Source organism: Emys orbicularis, chromosome 4 (assembly GCF_028017835.1).
Source record: "Emys orbicularis isolate rEmyOrb1 chromosome 4, rEmyOrb1.hap1, whole genome shotgun sequence".
In the NCBI taxonomy this organism is placed as follows: Eukaryota; Metazoa; Chordata; order Testudines; family Emydidae; genus Emys; species Emys orbicularis.
This window is the reverse complement of record NC_088686.1, coordinates 124,082,994-124,100,399: the sequence shown is the minus strand read 5'-3', so window position 1 is coordinate 124,100,399 and position 17,406 is coordinate 124,082,994. Positions and strand designations below refer to the sequence as shown.

The 17,406-nt window shown below is 59.3% G+C and overlaps 2 protein-coding genes across 2 annotated transcripts; one reads left to right on the top strand and one right to left on the bottom strand.

The window, feature by feature from the left end:
* The first annotated feature begins 1,127 nt into the window (after positions 1-1,127).
* On the top strand, positions 1,128-6,197 carry TMEM216 (transmembrane protein 216). The gene is made up of 5 exons (XM_065403363.1): positions 1,128-1,161; positions 4,282-4,383; positions 4,900-4,992; positions 5,406-5,607; positions 6,182-6,197. Exons 1-5 carry the CDS (start codon positions 1,149-1,151, stop codon positions 6,195-6,197), a joined length of 426 nt encoding a protein of 141 aa, XP_065259435.1. The 5' UTR covers positions 1,128-1,148.
* A 1,070-nt stretch (positions 6,198-7,267) lies between these two features.
* Positions 7,268-12,249, bottom strand: LOC135876972 (fascin-like). The gene is made up of 6 exons (XM_065402289.1): positions 11,427-12,249; positions 10,717-10,998; positions 9,566-9,684; positions 8,851-9,007; positions 8,069-8,242; positions 7,268-7,486 (listed from the first exon to the last, which is right to left on the bottom strand). The coding sequence occupies exons 1-6, from the start codon at positions 12,247-12,249 to the stop codon at positions 7,287-7,289; spliced, it is 1,755 nt and encodes a 584-aa protein (XP_065258361.1). The 3' UTR covers positions 7,268-7,286.
* Between the last annotated feature and the right edge of the window lie 5,157 nt (positions 12,250-17,406).

Here is a 17,406-nt window from a genome sequence, read left to right as displayed (position 1 = left end):
GGGCTGAGCAAGGTGCAGAGCCTTGGTAAAGGCCAGGGCAGAGGTGTGTATCGGGAATGGTGCCGTAACATAGGGCAGGCAGAGTTACATGTAGACCCACATAACACAGCCCTTGTTTCCCATGACATTCCAATCTTGGAGGGGAGAGAAGATAAAGCACTTGCTAGCCTAATGATCTCAGCTGGATAGAGAAACCCTTCAGCTTGCCAGTGAGCTGTGTTTTCAGCATTGGTTTATTTCCAAGCTGCCTGCTCCAGAGGAAGGGGCCTGGGTGGTGTCTTGTGGTGATCAAAGCAGAGGGAGTACAGCTCAGGAGTTAGTTATTCAGAAATAAATTCTGTAATTCAGAACCAAGGTATTTCCTTTTTCCAGACAGGCTGGGGGGAAGAGGTGGGACAGTGACCCAACTATGCTGCTTAGGGGAAGGGAATGGGGGTCACTGGTGAGCATTACACCAATGCTGGGGGAGGGATATCTCCAAATGACCTGTGTTGTCTGTGGGTTGGGGTGCTGAAGGAGGGAGCAGGGTCTCATTGGGAAGCAGGGCCAGGGGTACTGCAGAGTGACCAGCCTTGCTGTTAGAGAGGGAGATCAGGATTCAAAGCGGACTTTGAGGCACTCAATATTAGCCATGAGCCCCTGGATAGGAGGAGGAGCCAATAGCTGCGTTGCCAACTCTTGTGATGGGATGACAAGTCTTGTCATAAAGCTCCTGGAGGCAAGAGGCCGGGGGAGCATCGCAATGTCCCCAGCTGCGGGTGGGCAAAGGCAACGAGCCACGCAGGCAGGAGACGGGCTTCGAACCCAGGAGATGTTAAACCAATAATCAAGGGGGGGGACGAGGGTGTCTGAGCCTGTAGGCTCCCGGGGGGTCCCTGGACTGGCTGGAGGGACCCCCCGGGACAGCGCGGAGATGCCGGGACCGGGAGCTTTACGCAGAGCCCCAGCCCCGGAGGCCCTGCCTCTGCCACCGCCACCACCCAACGCAGCCCCCGCTGCACAAAGCCCGGCGGGTCCTCCAGCACCATCGAGCCGCGGGGCTGAGCCGGATGGAGCGGCGCGAGCCGCTCTGGTCCCGCACTTCCGCTTCCCTGGTCCGCGTTGCCGGAAGCGATGTCTCTGGGTGACAGTTTCCATGGAGATGGAAGATGGCGCCCAGAAGTAAGTGCGGGGCTGGGGGAGGGGGTCCCGGATTCCCCCCACCCCACCCCTCCCCTCAGCCCGGTGCGTGGGACACCCCCTCCCCCCCAGGAGCCTTCACTGAGCGCGGGGCGGCAGCATCCCGGGGGGGCATGCCGGGGGGCTGTGCAACGTGACTCCTAATCCTTGCGGGAAAGACACGTGACCTCCCCATTCCCACCTTCGGGGCGCACGTCCCCCTGCCCCACCTTCTACATGGGATGCCACGTGACCCCCCCACTTCCCTGACCACCCTGGGGCTGCCACGTGACCCCGTCCTCACGGGAAGGGCCCTTGACCTTCCCCTCCACGGGGAGGAGGGGCACATCCCTTCCCCCAATCCATCCCAGGGGGCCACCTACCTCCCTTTCCCCAACCTCCCTTTCCCCCACCCCAGCTATGCCCCCCCCCCAGCCCTGTTTCCCCCTGATTCCCTCCAAGCCTTTCTCCCCAGGTGCTGATGGAGAGGGTGTCCCTGCCCAATCGCCCCCTCCTGCGCCTTCGGGAGCTGGTTTAAAAACAAAACGAGCAGATTTTATATCTCAGGAAAGCACCGAGCCACCCCACACACACGCACCCAGATCCACTGACCCCAGCTGGCTCAAAGGGTGCTGAAAAGCAGCTCGCCCTCAGAGCCCAGGCCTGGAAACTTCCCTGCAAAGCACAGAGCTACAGCCAGCAGGGGCTGGAATGGAAACGGTCAGGGTCGGGCAGCGTTAGCTCTGGCAGTGAGATCCAATCTCATCACTAACCTGATTACGATCTATCGGTACCTTGAAAACACGGCATACTACAGGGTTCTGTCATCTCATAGACTTTAAGATCAGAAGGGACCATCATGATCATCTAGTCCGGGGTGGGCAAACTTTTTGGCCCGAGGGCTACATCTGGTAATGGAAATTGTATAGAGGGCCATGAATGCTCACAAAATTGGGTGTTGGGGTGTGGGAGGGGGTGAGGGCTCTGGCTGGGGGTGCGAGCTCTGGGGTGGAGCCAGACATGAGGAGTTCAGGGTGCGGGAGGGTGGCTCCGGGCTGGGGCAGGGGGTTCGGAGGGCAGGAGGGGGATCAGGGCTGGGGCAGGTGGTTGGGGCGTGGGAGGGGGCCAGGGGTGCAGGCTCCAGGCGGTGCTTACCTCAAGCAGCTCCCAGAAGCAGCGACATGTCCCACCTCTGGCTCCTATGTGGAGGTGCAGCCAGGTGGCTTGGCGCACTGCCCTGTCCGCAGGCGCCGCCCCTGCAGCTCCCATTGGCCATGGTTCCAATGAGAGCTGTGGGGACGGCGCTTGAGGTGGGGGCAGCGTGCGGAGCCCCCTGACTGCCCCTACGTGTAGGAGCCGGAGAGGGGACATGCTGCTGGTTCCAGGAGCCACACCCTGCCCCCTGGATTAAAATATCTGAAGGGCCGCATGCGGCCTCCGGACCGTAGTTTGCCCACCCCAATCTAGTCTGACCCCCTGCACATTGCAGGCCACAGAACCTCACCCACCGACTCCTGAAATAGACCCCTAACCTCTTGAAGTCCTCAAATCATGGTTTAAAGACTTAAGGTCACAGAGAATCCACCATTTACAGACATATTCCTGGGAACTTTATTTCACCCCAGTCAGAACAGAAGACAAGAGCTATGGGTCTCTGGCTTGTTACTTCCAAAACAACATGTTCTACTGCTAAATGACCAGCCCACACAGCTGAAAGCTTGTCTGCCACATCACTGCTGGTGGAGTCAATGCTTCACCTTGGCCTGAAGCACCAACCAGACAGAAACAGCCGGCTTGGAGAGTGCGAAGCCAGCTCCTGCTGCTGAGTTTCACTCCTTGCTGCCTGATACCCTGCTGTAAAGTGGGGCAGGTGGCACACTACTGTGTGGCTGGGCATGTGTAGGAGCTCTTTGATCTTAGCTGGGCCTGCTGCCCTGCCATGTTTTCTCTTTAAATACAAGTTTCCTGTTCTCAAAAATCCTCTTCCTGCCAAGGGTGGCACCAAGCAGAGGGAGAAAAACCAAAATGTAGTGGGGAAAGCTTCTGTCTGCAGACAGAAAGTGGAGAGGCTTAGAGAACCACACTGCCTGCTTCTAGCGGAGAAGAGCCAACCACGAAACAACGGCTGGAAGCTGAAGCTGGACAAATTCAAATTAGACAATAGGCCGACGTTCCCAACAGTGAGGGGACAGACCACGGGAAAAAATGACCCAGGGAAGTGGGGGAGTCACATCACCTCTCTGGAAGATGCTTTAGTCAAACACAAGTTACTGGACTCATGCCAGATGTGAGGTCAGCCCCGAGTGGCAGCTCGTCTGGCCTCTGGGGTAACTTGGCAACCTGTGCTATACAGGAGGTCAGACTCAGTGATCCCTTCTGGCCTTAGACGCTGTGAAATCACGATAGCACCCAGCAGCCCCAGCTGAGATCAGGGCTCCATTCTGCTGCACTAATGCATTGCGAGAACCAGCCCCTGCCCCAGTGAAACAAAATAGATAAAAGCTGGGAGAAAGCACTGGAATGGGTTACCTAGAGAGGCGGTGGAATCTCCTTCCTTAGAGGTTTTTAAGGTCATGCTTGACAAAGCCCTGGCTGGGATGATTTAGTTGGGAATTGGTCCTGCTTGAGCAGGGGGTTGGACTAGATGACCTCCTGAAGTCCCTTCCAACCCTGATATTCTATGATTCTATAAAAGGAAGGATTCTTATCCCCATTTTACAGATGGGAAACTGAGGCCCAGAGAGACTCAGGGTCAGATTTTGAGGTACCTAAAGAGGCAGGTGAGCACCTGTCTACATTTTTAGGTGCCTACATCTCTTTGTAAGTCTGTGCTCAGTGGCTCGCCCAGGGTCATGCAAGGAGCCTATTGCAGAGCTGGGAAAGGATCCAGGCCAGTACCTTGACCACCTATCCTCTCAGTCAGTCCCTTGTGTTCAGCCTATCTCAGAGAGCCAGACAATCCCTCATCCTACAAGGGCGGGGCTCCCATGGGGAGTTAGGGGTTAATGCAGCTCAGGCCCTTTTGGCTTCCTCTGCCCTCTTTGGAGGGAAGAATGAGGCTGGCAGGCCTGCATGGGGAGCAGCACCTCGCCCATTCATGCTATTCATCTGCCCATCCCCCAGGCCGCCAGCTCTCCTCTACACCGCTGGAAATCCTGCTCTTCCTCAATGGATGGTATTATGCCACTTACTTCCTCCTGGAGATCTTCATATTCGTCTATAAAGGTGAGTTCCCTCCGCTGCCATTCCAGATCACCAGGGACTACTACGGAACAGCCTTTGGCAGCAGGGCTGCCCTCTGTGCTGTGGTATCAAGCGCCACTTGACTGAGGGCAAGGCAGGCAGGACAAGCCCAGTGAAGTGCCAGCTGACTTATTCCACCCAAGCCTCTCAGGCCTCCCAGCCCATCCATGCGTTTCAGCCACTCCCAGCCCGTTGCAGGGCTGCATCTGGTGGGAGGGAGGAGTAAGAGGAAGCCTTTGGCTCTGATGCTGGGCAAGGGCCGGGACCCATTAGATGAGCCACTCTCTGCACTGCATTTCTGTGGTCCTGCTGGCACCTCTCTGGGGCTCTCCCCCAGACTTGCTGTCCCTGGAGGAAGGCCTTCGGGCTGAGAACCACTAGCTATTCACGGCCATCTCCCCTTCCTTAGGGGCCTGTCCCGGTGAGGGACAGTGGCACCCCAGAAAGAGTGTTTGGAGGCCTTGCGCTCCTCCTGAAACAGGTGACTTGTGTCCACAGGGCTGCTGTTACCATACCCCTCTGCCAACCTGGCCCTGGATCTGGTCATGCTCTTCCTCTATCTCGGCATTGAAGTCACTCGGATATTTTTTGGTGAGTGCCTAAGATTAACAGCCAACTCTGGAACAACAGGGTGAGCAGCCCCCTGGGAGCAAACAGCTCTGAGACGGCTGGACTGGTGCCTGATTTCACTGGGCCGCCAAGCAGCCAGCACATGACTGGCTTTTGCTCACTCAGCTTGGAGATGGATCAGTGCCTAGAGCTGAAGAGCTCTTTGCCTGAGCCAGCCAGGTTTCTGGACCAGGGGCCAGAGGCCTAGAGAGGAAAGGCTCCATGTCCCATTCCCTGCCCTTGGGCTGGATTGGAGCCTGTGTCCTAGAGGGGATAGACTCTATATCCCAATCCCCCAGCAGTCTGTCCCCCCAGTTGTGCCCCTCCAGGAAGCTGCATGCGTGAATGGCTGCAGGGCAGGGAGAGGTTGCCTTACTAACTGTGCCACGTGGCAGGCTCCAAGGGGAACCTGTGCCAGCGGAAGGTGCCGCTCTCCATCAGCCTGGCCTTGACATTCCCGGCGGCAGTGATGGCGGCCTATTACCTGCTCCTGCAGACCTACGCCCTCCGGCTGGAGGCCATCCTCAATGCCATCCTGCTGCTCTTCTACGCCGTCGAGCTGCTCCTGGGCATCCTCACCCTGGCCTCCTTCTCCAGGTACCCCACCCCCTCCTGCCCTGAGCAGCAGCACCACTGGGAGGCAGTGGGAAACTGAGCAGGTGTGGGCAGGGTCTGGAGGGGTAACGGGAGGAGCTGGGGTGGACAAACTGGCCAGGAGGGAGACAGGATCCAAGGGGTGAAAAAGCACTGGGGCTGGGAAAGACTGGACCATTCATGGGCTAGTGGAAATGTGGGAATAACTAGGTCATGAGCAAGGAGGGAGGCTGTGGTGGAGACAGGATGAGGGAGGGAAAGTGTGGAGAGAAAACGCTGATGATACAAACAGGGAATGGCTGGGCAGGTGGCTCATGCACACGCCTGGGGATCAGGACTCCTGGGTGCCGTTCCTGACTGCCCCTGCCTCGGTTTCCTCATCTGTACTCCTCTCCTCTGATTGGCTGCTATGAGGACAGATTCCCAGCAGGGTGGGGAAGCAGCTGGGGTGACAGGGTTGCCCAGGGATGTGAGGGAAGCTCCCCCCCCAGCCAGAGCCGTGTGCAGGGTGGGGTTGGAGAGGCTGCTGAGGGTCTGCAATTGACGGCCAGGCTCTCTCCTGTTTATCTCCCTCTAGGGTGGACTCATACTAAGGCTCCATCCACGCTGTTCCGGGCCAGACAAGGCGACGCGTTGCCCCAGCACCTGGGACTGAGGCCACACATTCCCTCCCTCCACGGCTGGTCTGATGGCGGCGTCTCAGTCCCTCGGAGCAGAGCTAGACCCAGCCACAGCCTCGTTCCACATCAGCCCCTCCTGGGCAGGAAGCCACCGCTGGCGTGCCCAGCGACTTGGAGAGAGACTTTAACTCGCATCCCAGACCTGGCGCCTCATGAAGCAGCCATTGCGTGTGCCCAGGCATCACTCACCCGCTGCAGGCACCGCCCTCCCCCGCCTGCCGGGCAGTGGGAGGGGGGAGGGGGAGAGAGGCTGCTGGGAGCTGACATGGATCCCATTCCGGCCCCTACAGCCAGGGCTTAGAGTTTGTCCGAGCCCACACACACAAGGCCAGGTGGCCCCTGGCCCAGACTACACCCCCATGGATCATGCCTGCACCTTCCGTGTCCTCCCATTTCAGCAGAGGGGCAGACACCCAGGGCCCCCCTTGTAAGTATTAATAAGCTCCTGTCTATCGCATGTGTGACTGATTGGGAGGTGCTTCCACCCGCTCCCCCAGATTCAGTGTTATTTGCTGTAGCAGTGACTCATGGCACTTTTCCCCCTCCTCTTGCATCCTCCAAATCAATACTATTTTCCAATAAATATTTATTTTTCTGCTACTGCTGCCTGGAGCCTTTTCATTAGAGTAGGGCTTCCCCCAGGAGGCAGCAAGGAGGCACCTCCCCCCTGGGCCACTAGGGGGCAGCCTGCTCCCACTTCAGGGCACATGAATGCTCCCTGTGCCACAGAGCTCTGCTCTGGCTAGGAGAAGCCCCATCAATTCGCCTCCCTCCCCCGACCCACATCTCCTCCCAACAGCTGGCTCCAGGTGGCAGGCCAGGCCCATGCCAGCCTGCACTGTCCGCCCCAGCCTGGACCCATTCTCCAGGCAGCAGGAGGGATACTGATAGTGAGGCAAGATGGGCAATGACTGGGTGGCAGCAGGAGGGGAGGGGGTCCCAGCAACAGGCTGGCAGCGCTTGGACAGCGGAAGAGAAGTTTATTTCAGGGGCTAGAGACCCTTAGTAGCGGAAGGGCGTGGCAGAGGCTGCGTCTGAGGCCCCTGCCCACAGGCGGCCCCCCGCCTCCGCCACCAGGTACTTGCTGTTGGGAGCCTTCAGCACGAGGCAGCTGGAGGAGACGAACTGGAGGGTGAAGTTGCTGGGGTGGTCTCCACTCGCCATGACCAGCCCGTCCTGGTCCAGGCTCCAGTACTTGTTGGCTGTGGGCCAAAGGGAGCAGTTAGGGCCGGGTGACGTGGATCATGGCGGAGGGGGCGGCCAGAGTGAAAGGGTGCACTTGTAACCTAGGGGAGGCGCTGCTGCAGGATGTTATGGGTGGAAGCACTCCAGGAGATGCACACCAGAGCCTTGCTGCAGAGCGGACACTAGGTGGGGCCAGCGTGGACTCTGCTCCTAGGAAGATGGGAGGGGCAGGGGGCGCTTCCCCCTTGCCTCTGAAGTGCTGGTTACTGCACCAGATGGGAAGGGGAGGAGCTGGGGGCCTTCAGCAGTTCATTGACTGTCCCCCCAGTGATGGAAGAGGGCATTTCCAGCCTGGGCAGAGGAACCCTGGGCAACCCCCCTTCCTAAGACATGGCCAAGGGCCCGTCCCCCCACTTCCAGTCGGGTTACCCTAGCACCCCCATCCCCAGGGATACCCCAGTGCCTGGCACATCCTCATCACCCTGCACCCCCACACTCCAGCCCCTGGCACAGCTCCTTGGTCCCCTCCCCATGCCTGGTACTCCCCAGCCCCCTGGTGTCTCTATGCCCCAGACCCTGGCAGGAACCCCATGCCGCACCGATTCTGAAGTGGCAGAAGCCGTCCTCGCCGAGTGTCAGGGCGCTGGCATCGTAGGCTGGCCGGTTTCCGTCCAGGCGCTGCGTCCCGGGGAACAGCCCCACGAAGCCCGCCTCGCTCTGCAGGATCAGCAGGGGCCGGTTCACCAGCAGCAGCAGGAACTCCTCCCCCTTGCCTGAGGGCACAGATCCCAGCAGGCAGCGTTAGCTCCAGCTGGCCCCACACGGGGCACAGGATGGAGGCTACCGGCCCTGCAGAGGCGCTGTGTGGAGGCAGACAGGGCCAAAGCTCTGTCAAGTCAGGTCAGGAGGGGCTGCTGCTGAGAACCATCCCTTTGGTATATGGGGCAGGCCAGGGCCCACTCCCCCGGGGATGGGGGATTGGGGGTGACGCTCTAGAGCAGGGCCCTGGACCCCCTCTGCCCCACCCCTCCAGGGCAGGGATCGAGCAGAGAGGCCAAAGCTGCTGTGTGCCCAAAATCACCATCGCTGCTGAAGAGCAAGCCCTGGAAACGGACGCTCTCCTTGCAGGGCAGTCCTGGCCCCTGCCCCAGGGCCTCATTCCAAGGCCAGGGTGGACCCTGGCTGCAGCCAAGGGGAGCAGTTAGTGCCAGTGATCTGGGCAGAGACGTCACGTGAGCCCCACAACAGCCACTGCACGGGAGGGATTTATCAGCGCCGCCCCAGGGCTGGATGGGAAGCGTGGGGCACTGAGGTGAAGGGCCTCTATCGCATTGCCAACCCCCCTCCCCAATTAGGGGCATCGGCTGCGTCCCGCCCCTACCTGCCGCCTCGGGCACCAGCAGCAGCTGCCCATTGGGTCTGGTGGCCATGTGTCTGCCGTCAGCCATTCGCAGGGTCACCCTCTGCTCCCGGTACTGGAGTGAGAACCAGACCCCCTTGTCCTGGGTGCTGGTGCTCACCACAGAATCCTTGGGGCCCTGCAAGGAGGCAGCATTAGGGGGCGGGGACGGGTGCTCAGCCCTCACGTTCCCCCTTTGTGGGGGACCAGGAGCTGCTCCCATTCCCAGTTGGGGTCTGGCCACAGGCCCGGTCCTTGGAGCCATGTTCCCCTACCACAACCTAACACCTCCCTAAGAGAGGGGCGAACATGGCTCTGGGGCAGGGCTAAGGAGGGCACCAGCTGGGCACAGGGCTGGGCAGAGGAGGGACAGAGGGACTGAGATTCAAAGCTCTCCTACCCAGGCCCCGGAGCAAGGGGGTTTAACCCCTAACCTGCTGGCACCCTCTGAATAGGCCACTCCTGGAACGGGGCACACTCTAGCAGCTGGGATTGGATAGCAGGGCAGAGCCAGGGCCAGCCTGCCCTGTGCTGGCAGTTGCCTACATCCCTGTCCCAGCGATGTGTTCGCCCCCTGCTGGTGGATCGCCAGAGCTGCACTGCAGCAGGCAGCATGCTGCAGGCCAAAGCCGGTGGTTCTGTCGATCTCCCCCCATTGGGGGATCTGTGCCAATCCCCTGGCTCCGGCCACACTCACCACAGCGAGATAGGTGCCGGAGGAGCTGCGAAAGCAGGCCTGCTTGGTGACATCGTTCAGCAGCAGCTGGAAAATCTCCGTGTTGCCGACGGACATGGCATTGGCATAGATGTCAGCCCCTGTGGGCAGCAAGAGACACATGGTAAAAAGGCGGGCAGTGTGGTGCCAGCCTGGAGAGTCAATAACGCCCTCCCCCATGGCCCAGAAGGGCCGGTATGTGTATCACTGCTGCCCTCTGCTGGCTGCAGCTGGACCTACTCGAGTCACGGCAACTTCCATCCACCACAGCAGATGGGGACATGGCCCTCTGAAGAGATCCCAAGGGCTAACTGGGACCCTGTGGCTGCCCACATAATGCAGAGCCCCCTTGAAAATATGAATGGAGGGTAATTAACAATGGGACACCTGCCTGAGGCTGTAGGCAGACAGCCTGAAACAACAGCTAGGGAAGGAAGTGCCGGCTGATCCGGCAGCTCTTATGGACTGTTAAGCATGAAACCTACTGACTATCTGTCAATGCCAAACCCCATGGGCCATGTTCAACATGTGGGGGTAGCCCAGTATACAATGCTTTACACAAAATAAACAGCACAGTGCAGATTTCCATATTCCACTGGGTGCAATATTGCAAACGACTTGTATCTTTGTCAGAGACCACCGGATTTTGCTGCAGAATTCAGATCACACCGTAGTTTAATACAGATAACAACAATAGGGGCCTGAACCAAGATCAGGCCCCATTGTGCTAGGGGCTGTATAGACACAGTGACAGTCCCTGCCCTACAGATCTGACTGTTTCACTACACAAACAGGGGAGAAAGGAAGGAACGTTATCTACATTTTGCACATAGGGAACAGAGGCCTAGAGAGATGCAGTGACTTGAGCTAGGTCCCACAGGGAGCCGGGATATGAACCCAGATCCAGTCCCAGTCCAGTGCTGCAGCCACTAGGCCTTCTATGTGCAGAGTGCCCCAGAGTACATGGGGCCTGGCTGCCAGGTCTGCTCCTGCTGCAGCACATGCTGCCCGTCCGGAGAGCAGCCCAGGGCGGGGGGGGGGGGGGGAAGAGTTGGAGTGGGAGTAGCAGCAGCCAGCAGGGCAAGTGGTGCCATCTGGATGCAGCACCGGGTTCCCCACCCTGCCCCGCTCACCTGGCCTGCAGCAGACAAAGCGGCCCCCGGCAAAGGTGCGCAGCGAGACCTGTGCAGCACTGGGCTCCAGAGCAAAGAGCTCGTCGCGCCCCGGCTTGTCCGTCTTGAAGGTCTTGACGGTGCCCTCACGCCCAGTCAGGTACCTGCCATCCGTGTCCCGCAGGGCCAGCAGGCCACCCCGCAGCTCCAGGGAGTAGAGCGTCTGAGGGGACAGCTCGGCCTGTAGTGAGCCGTCGGCAGCCAGGAGGCTCCCAGCCCCGCTCCGCAGGCCGTACTTCTTCTCTAGAGACGGGGCAGGGAGGCAACATTAGAGAGAGAGTCACCCTGGCACCAGGGCACCACGGCCCAGTGCTGCTGGCCTAACAGCCCTCCCAGCTGTACAGGATCCGAGCCACTGGCAATCCCAGTGATGCTGCAGGCCTGTGGGACACATGCAATGGGCAAGCATGCACCCCACCTCATCTACATGTATATTCCCTATCCCACCCCAGTGCCCTGGCCTCCCACATCCTTCCTTGCACCCTCAGATCCTTCCCCACCCACCCCAGCGCCCAATACCCCACTCCCCTGCTCACATCTTCCCCCTTCCCTCCGATCTACTCCCACATGGCACCCCCCCGGTCCCCCACCCCCTCTCCAGTACCTCCCCTCAGCTCCCCCCACCCCAGCAGGGCAGAGCACCCCTGAGGAAGCGGGGAGGGGCTGCCCACCTTTGAGGTCAAAGTGGAGGGTGATGACGGCCTCGGGCCCCCAGGGCAGATCGCGGTCGCAGCGCATGTGCCCGGTCTGCTGGTCGCAGCGCATGTAGCGCTGCTTGCCGGGGTTCAGCATGTGCCCGTTGGGGTGCTGGGCCAGGTGCAGGCTCCACTTCTCGCCCTCACTCACGGTCTGGGCAAAGCAGGTGACGTTGTCCTCGGCCCCACCCAGGTAGCGCTGGGAGAGTTCGCACTGCAGGGACACCTGCCAGGAGGGGCAGCTCGTCAGTGCCAGGGCAGGGTGGGTACAGATGGGTCTTCCCTGTGGGCAAAGCACATACCCAAGCAAGGAGGGGCCGGTGCCAGCATGGCTTGGGGGGCAGTGCTGGCTCCTCCAGTGCAGACCCCAGCACAGCAATCGAGGGCCCCGGTTTGCATGTGGGAGCCTGGGGGGAGCCACAGGAAGACCTGGGTGTGTTGGTACATGGAGGAGAGAAGCCGGCACTGTCACATGAGCCACGCTCAGCAGCCAGAGGGGCCGGGCTGGCTGGAAGAGGGCCCAGGAGAGGGGTACGTAGACCTCTCCCACCTGGGCTGCAGTGCAGCAAGGGAGCCCCAGTGGCACCCACATCCTTACCTTCTGTGGGACCAGGGACCTGCAGGATCCCCCATTTCCTTGGTAAAGTGGAGGTGGGAAATCCTCAGGGCTCGTATGTCTGAGGAGAGGATGTCTGGGCCTTAGAGCACAGGAGCGCCCCCAGCTGGGTCCGTGCTGACACGTGAGCTTTGACGGCTCGTCTTCTGCCTGCTCTTCAGCCCCTGGCTCCGTCTGACTCATGGGCAGGACCCGCTTGACCCCAAGACCCCTGAGCAATCATGCCCCTGGCTCCGCTTCAGCCCACATCCAAAGTGACTCAGTCAGTCCCAGCTCAGGGGCTCCACCCACCCCTCATGCTGGCCCCGTGGCTTGTTCGGAGGCTCCCAGCCACGGCATCTGAGACATGGGCGCCTGCGCCACCAGGTTGAGATGCCTACAACTTATCTGCCCCAGACCCCTCAGCAGCCGGCTCGCGGGAAGGCTTTTGGTCACTACCAGCTCCAGCCAGACTCCAGTCACTGGCCTGGAGGCAAAAAGTGCCTCCCCCTCCCTGGAGCTTACAGTGGGACCTGCGCCCTAAAAGCAGGCCCCGAGCCGACCGACCCTCAGGGAGCACCCAGTCACCTCCAGCCAGTGACACAGCGACTGTGCCCACAGAAAGGGGGATTTCTTGGGGGATGCGTGGCCCCCTGGTGGCTGCAGGGTAGAGGATCTGAGCAGGCACAGGACAAACTTCCTTCCCAACACACAAATCGGGAGGGGGGGGGGGGGGGGACTGAGATGAGCCCACCCATCCTGTGTTGTAGAGACCCACTAATGGTGGGCTGAGGCCATGGTCACTCTCCAATATAGTACAGTGCCCCTAAGGCCTTGGCCAGAGCAGAGAGGTTGCTTGGTGGGAGAGCTAATTCTGACTTGACACGGCACCCGAGCTCGTCTGCACTCCCCCATGCCCCGGCTCAGTGCAAGGACCCCCACTGATCTGTGGGGAGCCCCTTTGCCAGCTGAGCCCCAGCCAGCTTTGCTCCTCCCCCAGCTGTCAGGTCCCCCTAGGCAGGGTGCTGAAGGATTGCCCATAGGGAGGGCAGGGGGCTGCGGGCTCTACCGTCAGATGGGCTGATATGGCAGCAGTATGTGGGTGCTAGGTGCTGGGGCAGGTGGGGGCTCACACCTTGCCCTCAGGTGCTGCTGCAGCAGGAGGGGGGCCCGGGGTCTGTGGAGCTGGTGCCTGGGGTGGGGGGCAATGGGGAGTTCTGGGTGGATGGAGTTTGCACACCTTGCCATCTGGGTACTGCCGCAGCAGGAAGAGGGCACCTGGGCCCGGGCTCTCCTGGTCACAGGTGACTTTGCCGTTGGGATCGGCCGCCAGGAAGCGCTGCAGCCAGCTGAGCAGATGCAGTCTCTGCCCGCTCTCCTCGGCTTGCCCGGCCGCCCCGGCTCCCTGTGAGGGCACGAAGCGGAGCATCCAGACCTGGCGGAGCCGCAGCACCAAGCCCGTGGCCACCACCTGGAAGCGGAAGGGCTCGGCGCTCAGGTACCGGTTGGCAGCATTGATAAGGCCACAGGGCAGCGAGGGGGGTACAATGGAGTCAGCCATGGGGCTCTGATCACTCCCACTCGTCCCACCTGGGCCGCTATATGGCACTGGGACTGCTCAGACACGCCCACAACAATGGGCACCAGGCAACTGGGCAGTCACTGCATAGGCCCCACCCCACAGCACTAGCCCCGCCCACTCCACAGCTCCACCCCCACACATCTAGCTCCACTTACACCCTGGCTCCACCCCCACCTTATGAGCCCCACTCAGGCGCTCATGGCTTCACCCCCAACATGGACACGTCACTAATGGAGCAGCATCCACAATGGAGGGGCCATAGCCGTGCTCCATCCCTACAACCTAGGGGGATGTTACACTTGCTGGTAAGGGCTTTGCCCCCCAGCCCTCTCAGGGACCACAGCCCAACCCACACCCTGCGTTAGGAGCAGAACCCCTCCTCCAGGCCCTCCAGCTGCAGCCTTTGACTCCAACCCCAAGCGCTGCTAGGCTAAGCTGGTGGCAGGTAAGGACACCCTGCCCCAGGCCCCTGGGGGAGGGAACAGAAGACAGTGAAGCCATTGAGAACGAGAGTGCACATGCCACCCCAGGGCGAGCGTATCAGCCAGCTCCCCTCTTCCTGCAGGTTCCAGAGCATCTCTGTGACAGCCCCGATTACTGGGGGGATGGAAAGCTGGAGGGCCAATAGCTGACATCAGATCCATGGCATCTCATGGCCCCACAGAAGTGCTGGAAGAGGACAAGATTGAGCCTTGCAAGACTTCACAAGGGAGGGCCTTAGAGTACCAGCCGCAGCTGCCCATCCTACTGCGATCCCCAGAATGACCAGTCAGTTCACGCTCTCCCAGCCACTCTGGCCTGGGCTCGCAGGCAGGACTTCACACTCACCAGGGTGAAAGGTTGCAGACTGAGCAGTGTGAGTACAGACACCTGACCTCTGGCCCCAGCCTAAAGCTCAGTGCTACCACACCCGGTCTGAAGGGCACAGGGCTAGGGGATGCAGTCTGATTGCCACTGGCACTTCAGCCATACCTGGGAAAGAGGCCTGAAAGGGCAGCGGCTTACAAGACTGGCACCCAGGGCCGACGAGAGGGGGGGAAGCCGGTACAAATTACTGGGGCCCAATGGTCCAGAAGGGGGCCCGGCTTGCACCCCCTCTCGTTGGCCCTGTTTAGCCGGTCCACCCTTGCTGGGGGGCCCAAAAAAATTCCGGGCCCGGCTCCCGCCCCCACCCCGTTTAGCTGGTCCGCCCTTGCTGGGGGGCCTGAAAATTTTTTTTCACCAGGGCCCGAACCCGCTCTCGGTGGCCCTGCTGGCACCATGCAGGGCTGCTTTCTTGATTGCTGCCTGAAGGATGCCTCGAAGAGACAGGCAGGCTGTTTCTCTGCAGGAGCCACCAGCTAGCCCTCATCATCCCTGGTGGGACCCATTTCACATGTGACCTGAATGTCCCTCAGCTTCCCAGGACCTCAGTGATTGGTCCAAACTCAAAGAAGGTATTGTACCCTGGGGCCCAGCACACAACGTCCCAGGGGCCCTCACACTGGGGCCAGACGGAGCAGCCCTGCATCTGTCTTGTTACATGTGCTCCGATCTACCAGCTCAGAAGGGCTCTGGCTTTTTCTCAGCAGGGTGGCAGAGGATTCGCATTCAGTTTCTACCTATCACTCTGGGGGGCTCTCACTGGACTTCATATGTAGCTGGTCAATGTAGGTGCAAAAATCACAGCTAGGCAGGGCAACTGACTCCTATCATAGCATATACTTCCCTCCTTGCCTCTTCCTCCCCCAAATCCTGCTGAGGGCCACAGCTCCTTCAGCATGGGGAAGGGGATCGCCCCCACCAATAGAGTCATTGAGTCAGAGTTCAAGGCCAGAAGGGGCCACCAGATCATCAAGCCTGACCTGAATGCTCCAGGCCATCACCACCAGCCTAACTGGATGTGCTCCAGTCTCTCCTTCCCCACTAGTTTGGGTCTCCCTCCCTCCTCACACATACACGCACCACAACATGGTGCTTAACTAACCAAGAACCAGATCATAACTGACACCGAGTCCCAACCCCTTGTGCAGGGCTGCCAGAAGCCTGCATTTGCCAAGTGTCTTCCTTTTACAAGGGACCACCCCAGAAATTCAACTTGGAAGGGGCCAATCAGGCCCCACTTAGTCCATCAGGACTGGTCCCAACAGGACATCATCTAGGAATTTGTCCCTAGTCTAGTTTTAGGTGTCTTCAGTGGTGGGGTTTCCCCCACTTCCCCTGGGAGATTGTTCTGCAGATCTCACCTCTGTGTGGTCCTCTCCATAGGGAAGTCTGCAACTAGCCTTCTGCCATACCTCACTTGAGAGCTACCTCCAGCTCTGTCAACACTCCTCCAATCCACCCTACAGCTCATGTTAGCTGCTTTAGCAGAGAGCTGCCTCAGGGAGGGATCAGAAGAGACGTTCTTGAGGGAGAAGAGTTTCGAGGAGACTCAAAAGGGTTTTTAGGTTACCTGATATTTTGCATGGCCCTTCTAAACTTGATGAGGTCTCTTGCACCCATTGTAACAGCAGGGTTCCAGCCCGAGCCAAAGGCTCTGAGCAGCAGCCAGGAGAGGGAGGATTTTGACTAGGACCAGGCGTGGCAGAGATGTAGGAATCTGTATGCGGTTTCGAATGGTGCAGGCCGTGCCTATGAACTCCACAGCAGTCACAGCCCCGGGGGGAAGGGGGGGGACCTCTGCTCCCATCGGCCGCAATTCCATCTACAGAAAGTTCCACACATTATAAAAAGCCGTCGCCAAAAAAGTAATCTCCCAACCAAAAAACCCCCCAGTAAGGTTGTAAAGGAACCATGCAGCTGCCCTCTGGCAATGAAATCATTAAGCACTTGAAAACCAGGAAATATGGAGATAGGTTTAAAAAGCACGATTTTAGAACACTATAGTTCAAAGAAACAGAAACACTGCCAACCCCCATGCTGGCAGTGTGAGAGAAAACCGCCACATTACCCTACACATGATCTATCCAATATCCTGTCCTCATCCACCAGAAAGAGCTCTGCCCCAGTCACCCTCCCAAAGAGACCCAAGGCCCCCGCAACAATCCAGATCCAAGCCAAGGCCAACTTTCCCTACATTCATCATGGACATACAGGCCACCATCCCTTGATACAGGGGGCTAGACCATCAACAGAAGTCTGTATTATTGTAATGCAAACACTCAACAGAAAACAGCTGACAGTGGGTAGGTGGCCAGGGGAGGATAACGGAAGGCAAGGGGGGCCGTTTGCGTTGACATGTACACCTCAGTGATTATTTCCAGACTCCGGCATTTAGGGTTTCATTCTAAACCTCTGACTTACCTACTTCTGATTATTTTAACCTTAACTCAGGCCTACCCAGAATGGCGCGGTTTCCACCCGCTCAAAAGCACCACGACGTTCAGATCCTCTTGGATAGCAAGGACTGACATACAGCCTGAACCACAGTCTGCTGGAGAGCACTCAAAACTTTGCCTCTGTCTCTTTTGAAGAGTGGATCTCAAAGCATCCCACAGGCACTGATCTGACCTCCTGGGGTGGGGGGCAGCATTCCCTACACTTCACAGGGCATGGGACTGGCCTGCTGAGGTCAATGGTGCTGCCTAAGGGTAGTGCTGGAAGGTGGTGTTTTTAAAGCGCTACAGCCCTGAATGCTGTCTTGGCTGAGAGGCAGAGATCCACAACTCCCAAACACTGCTGCTGGTGAACGGTGTGCCCTTAAAGGGTCAGAAACCCACAAAATCTCCCCTACCTGGGGAGGAGGTAGCCAGAGTGAAGCCATGGCCAAGCGGTTGCTTTCAGTCCCAGCCACTGCT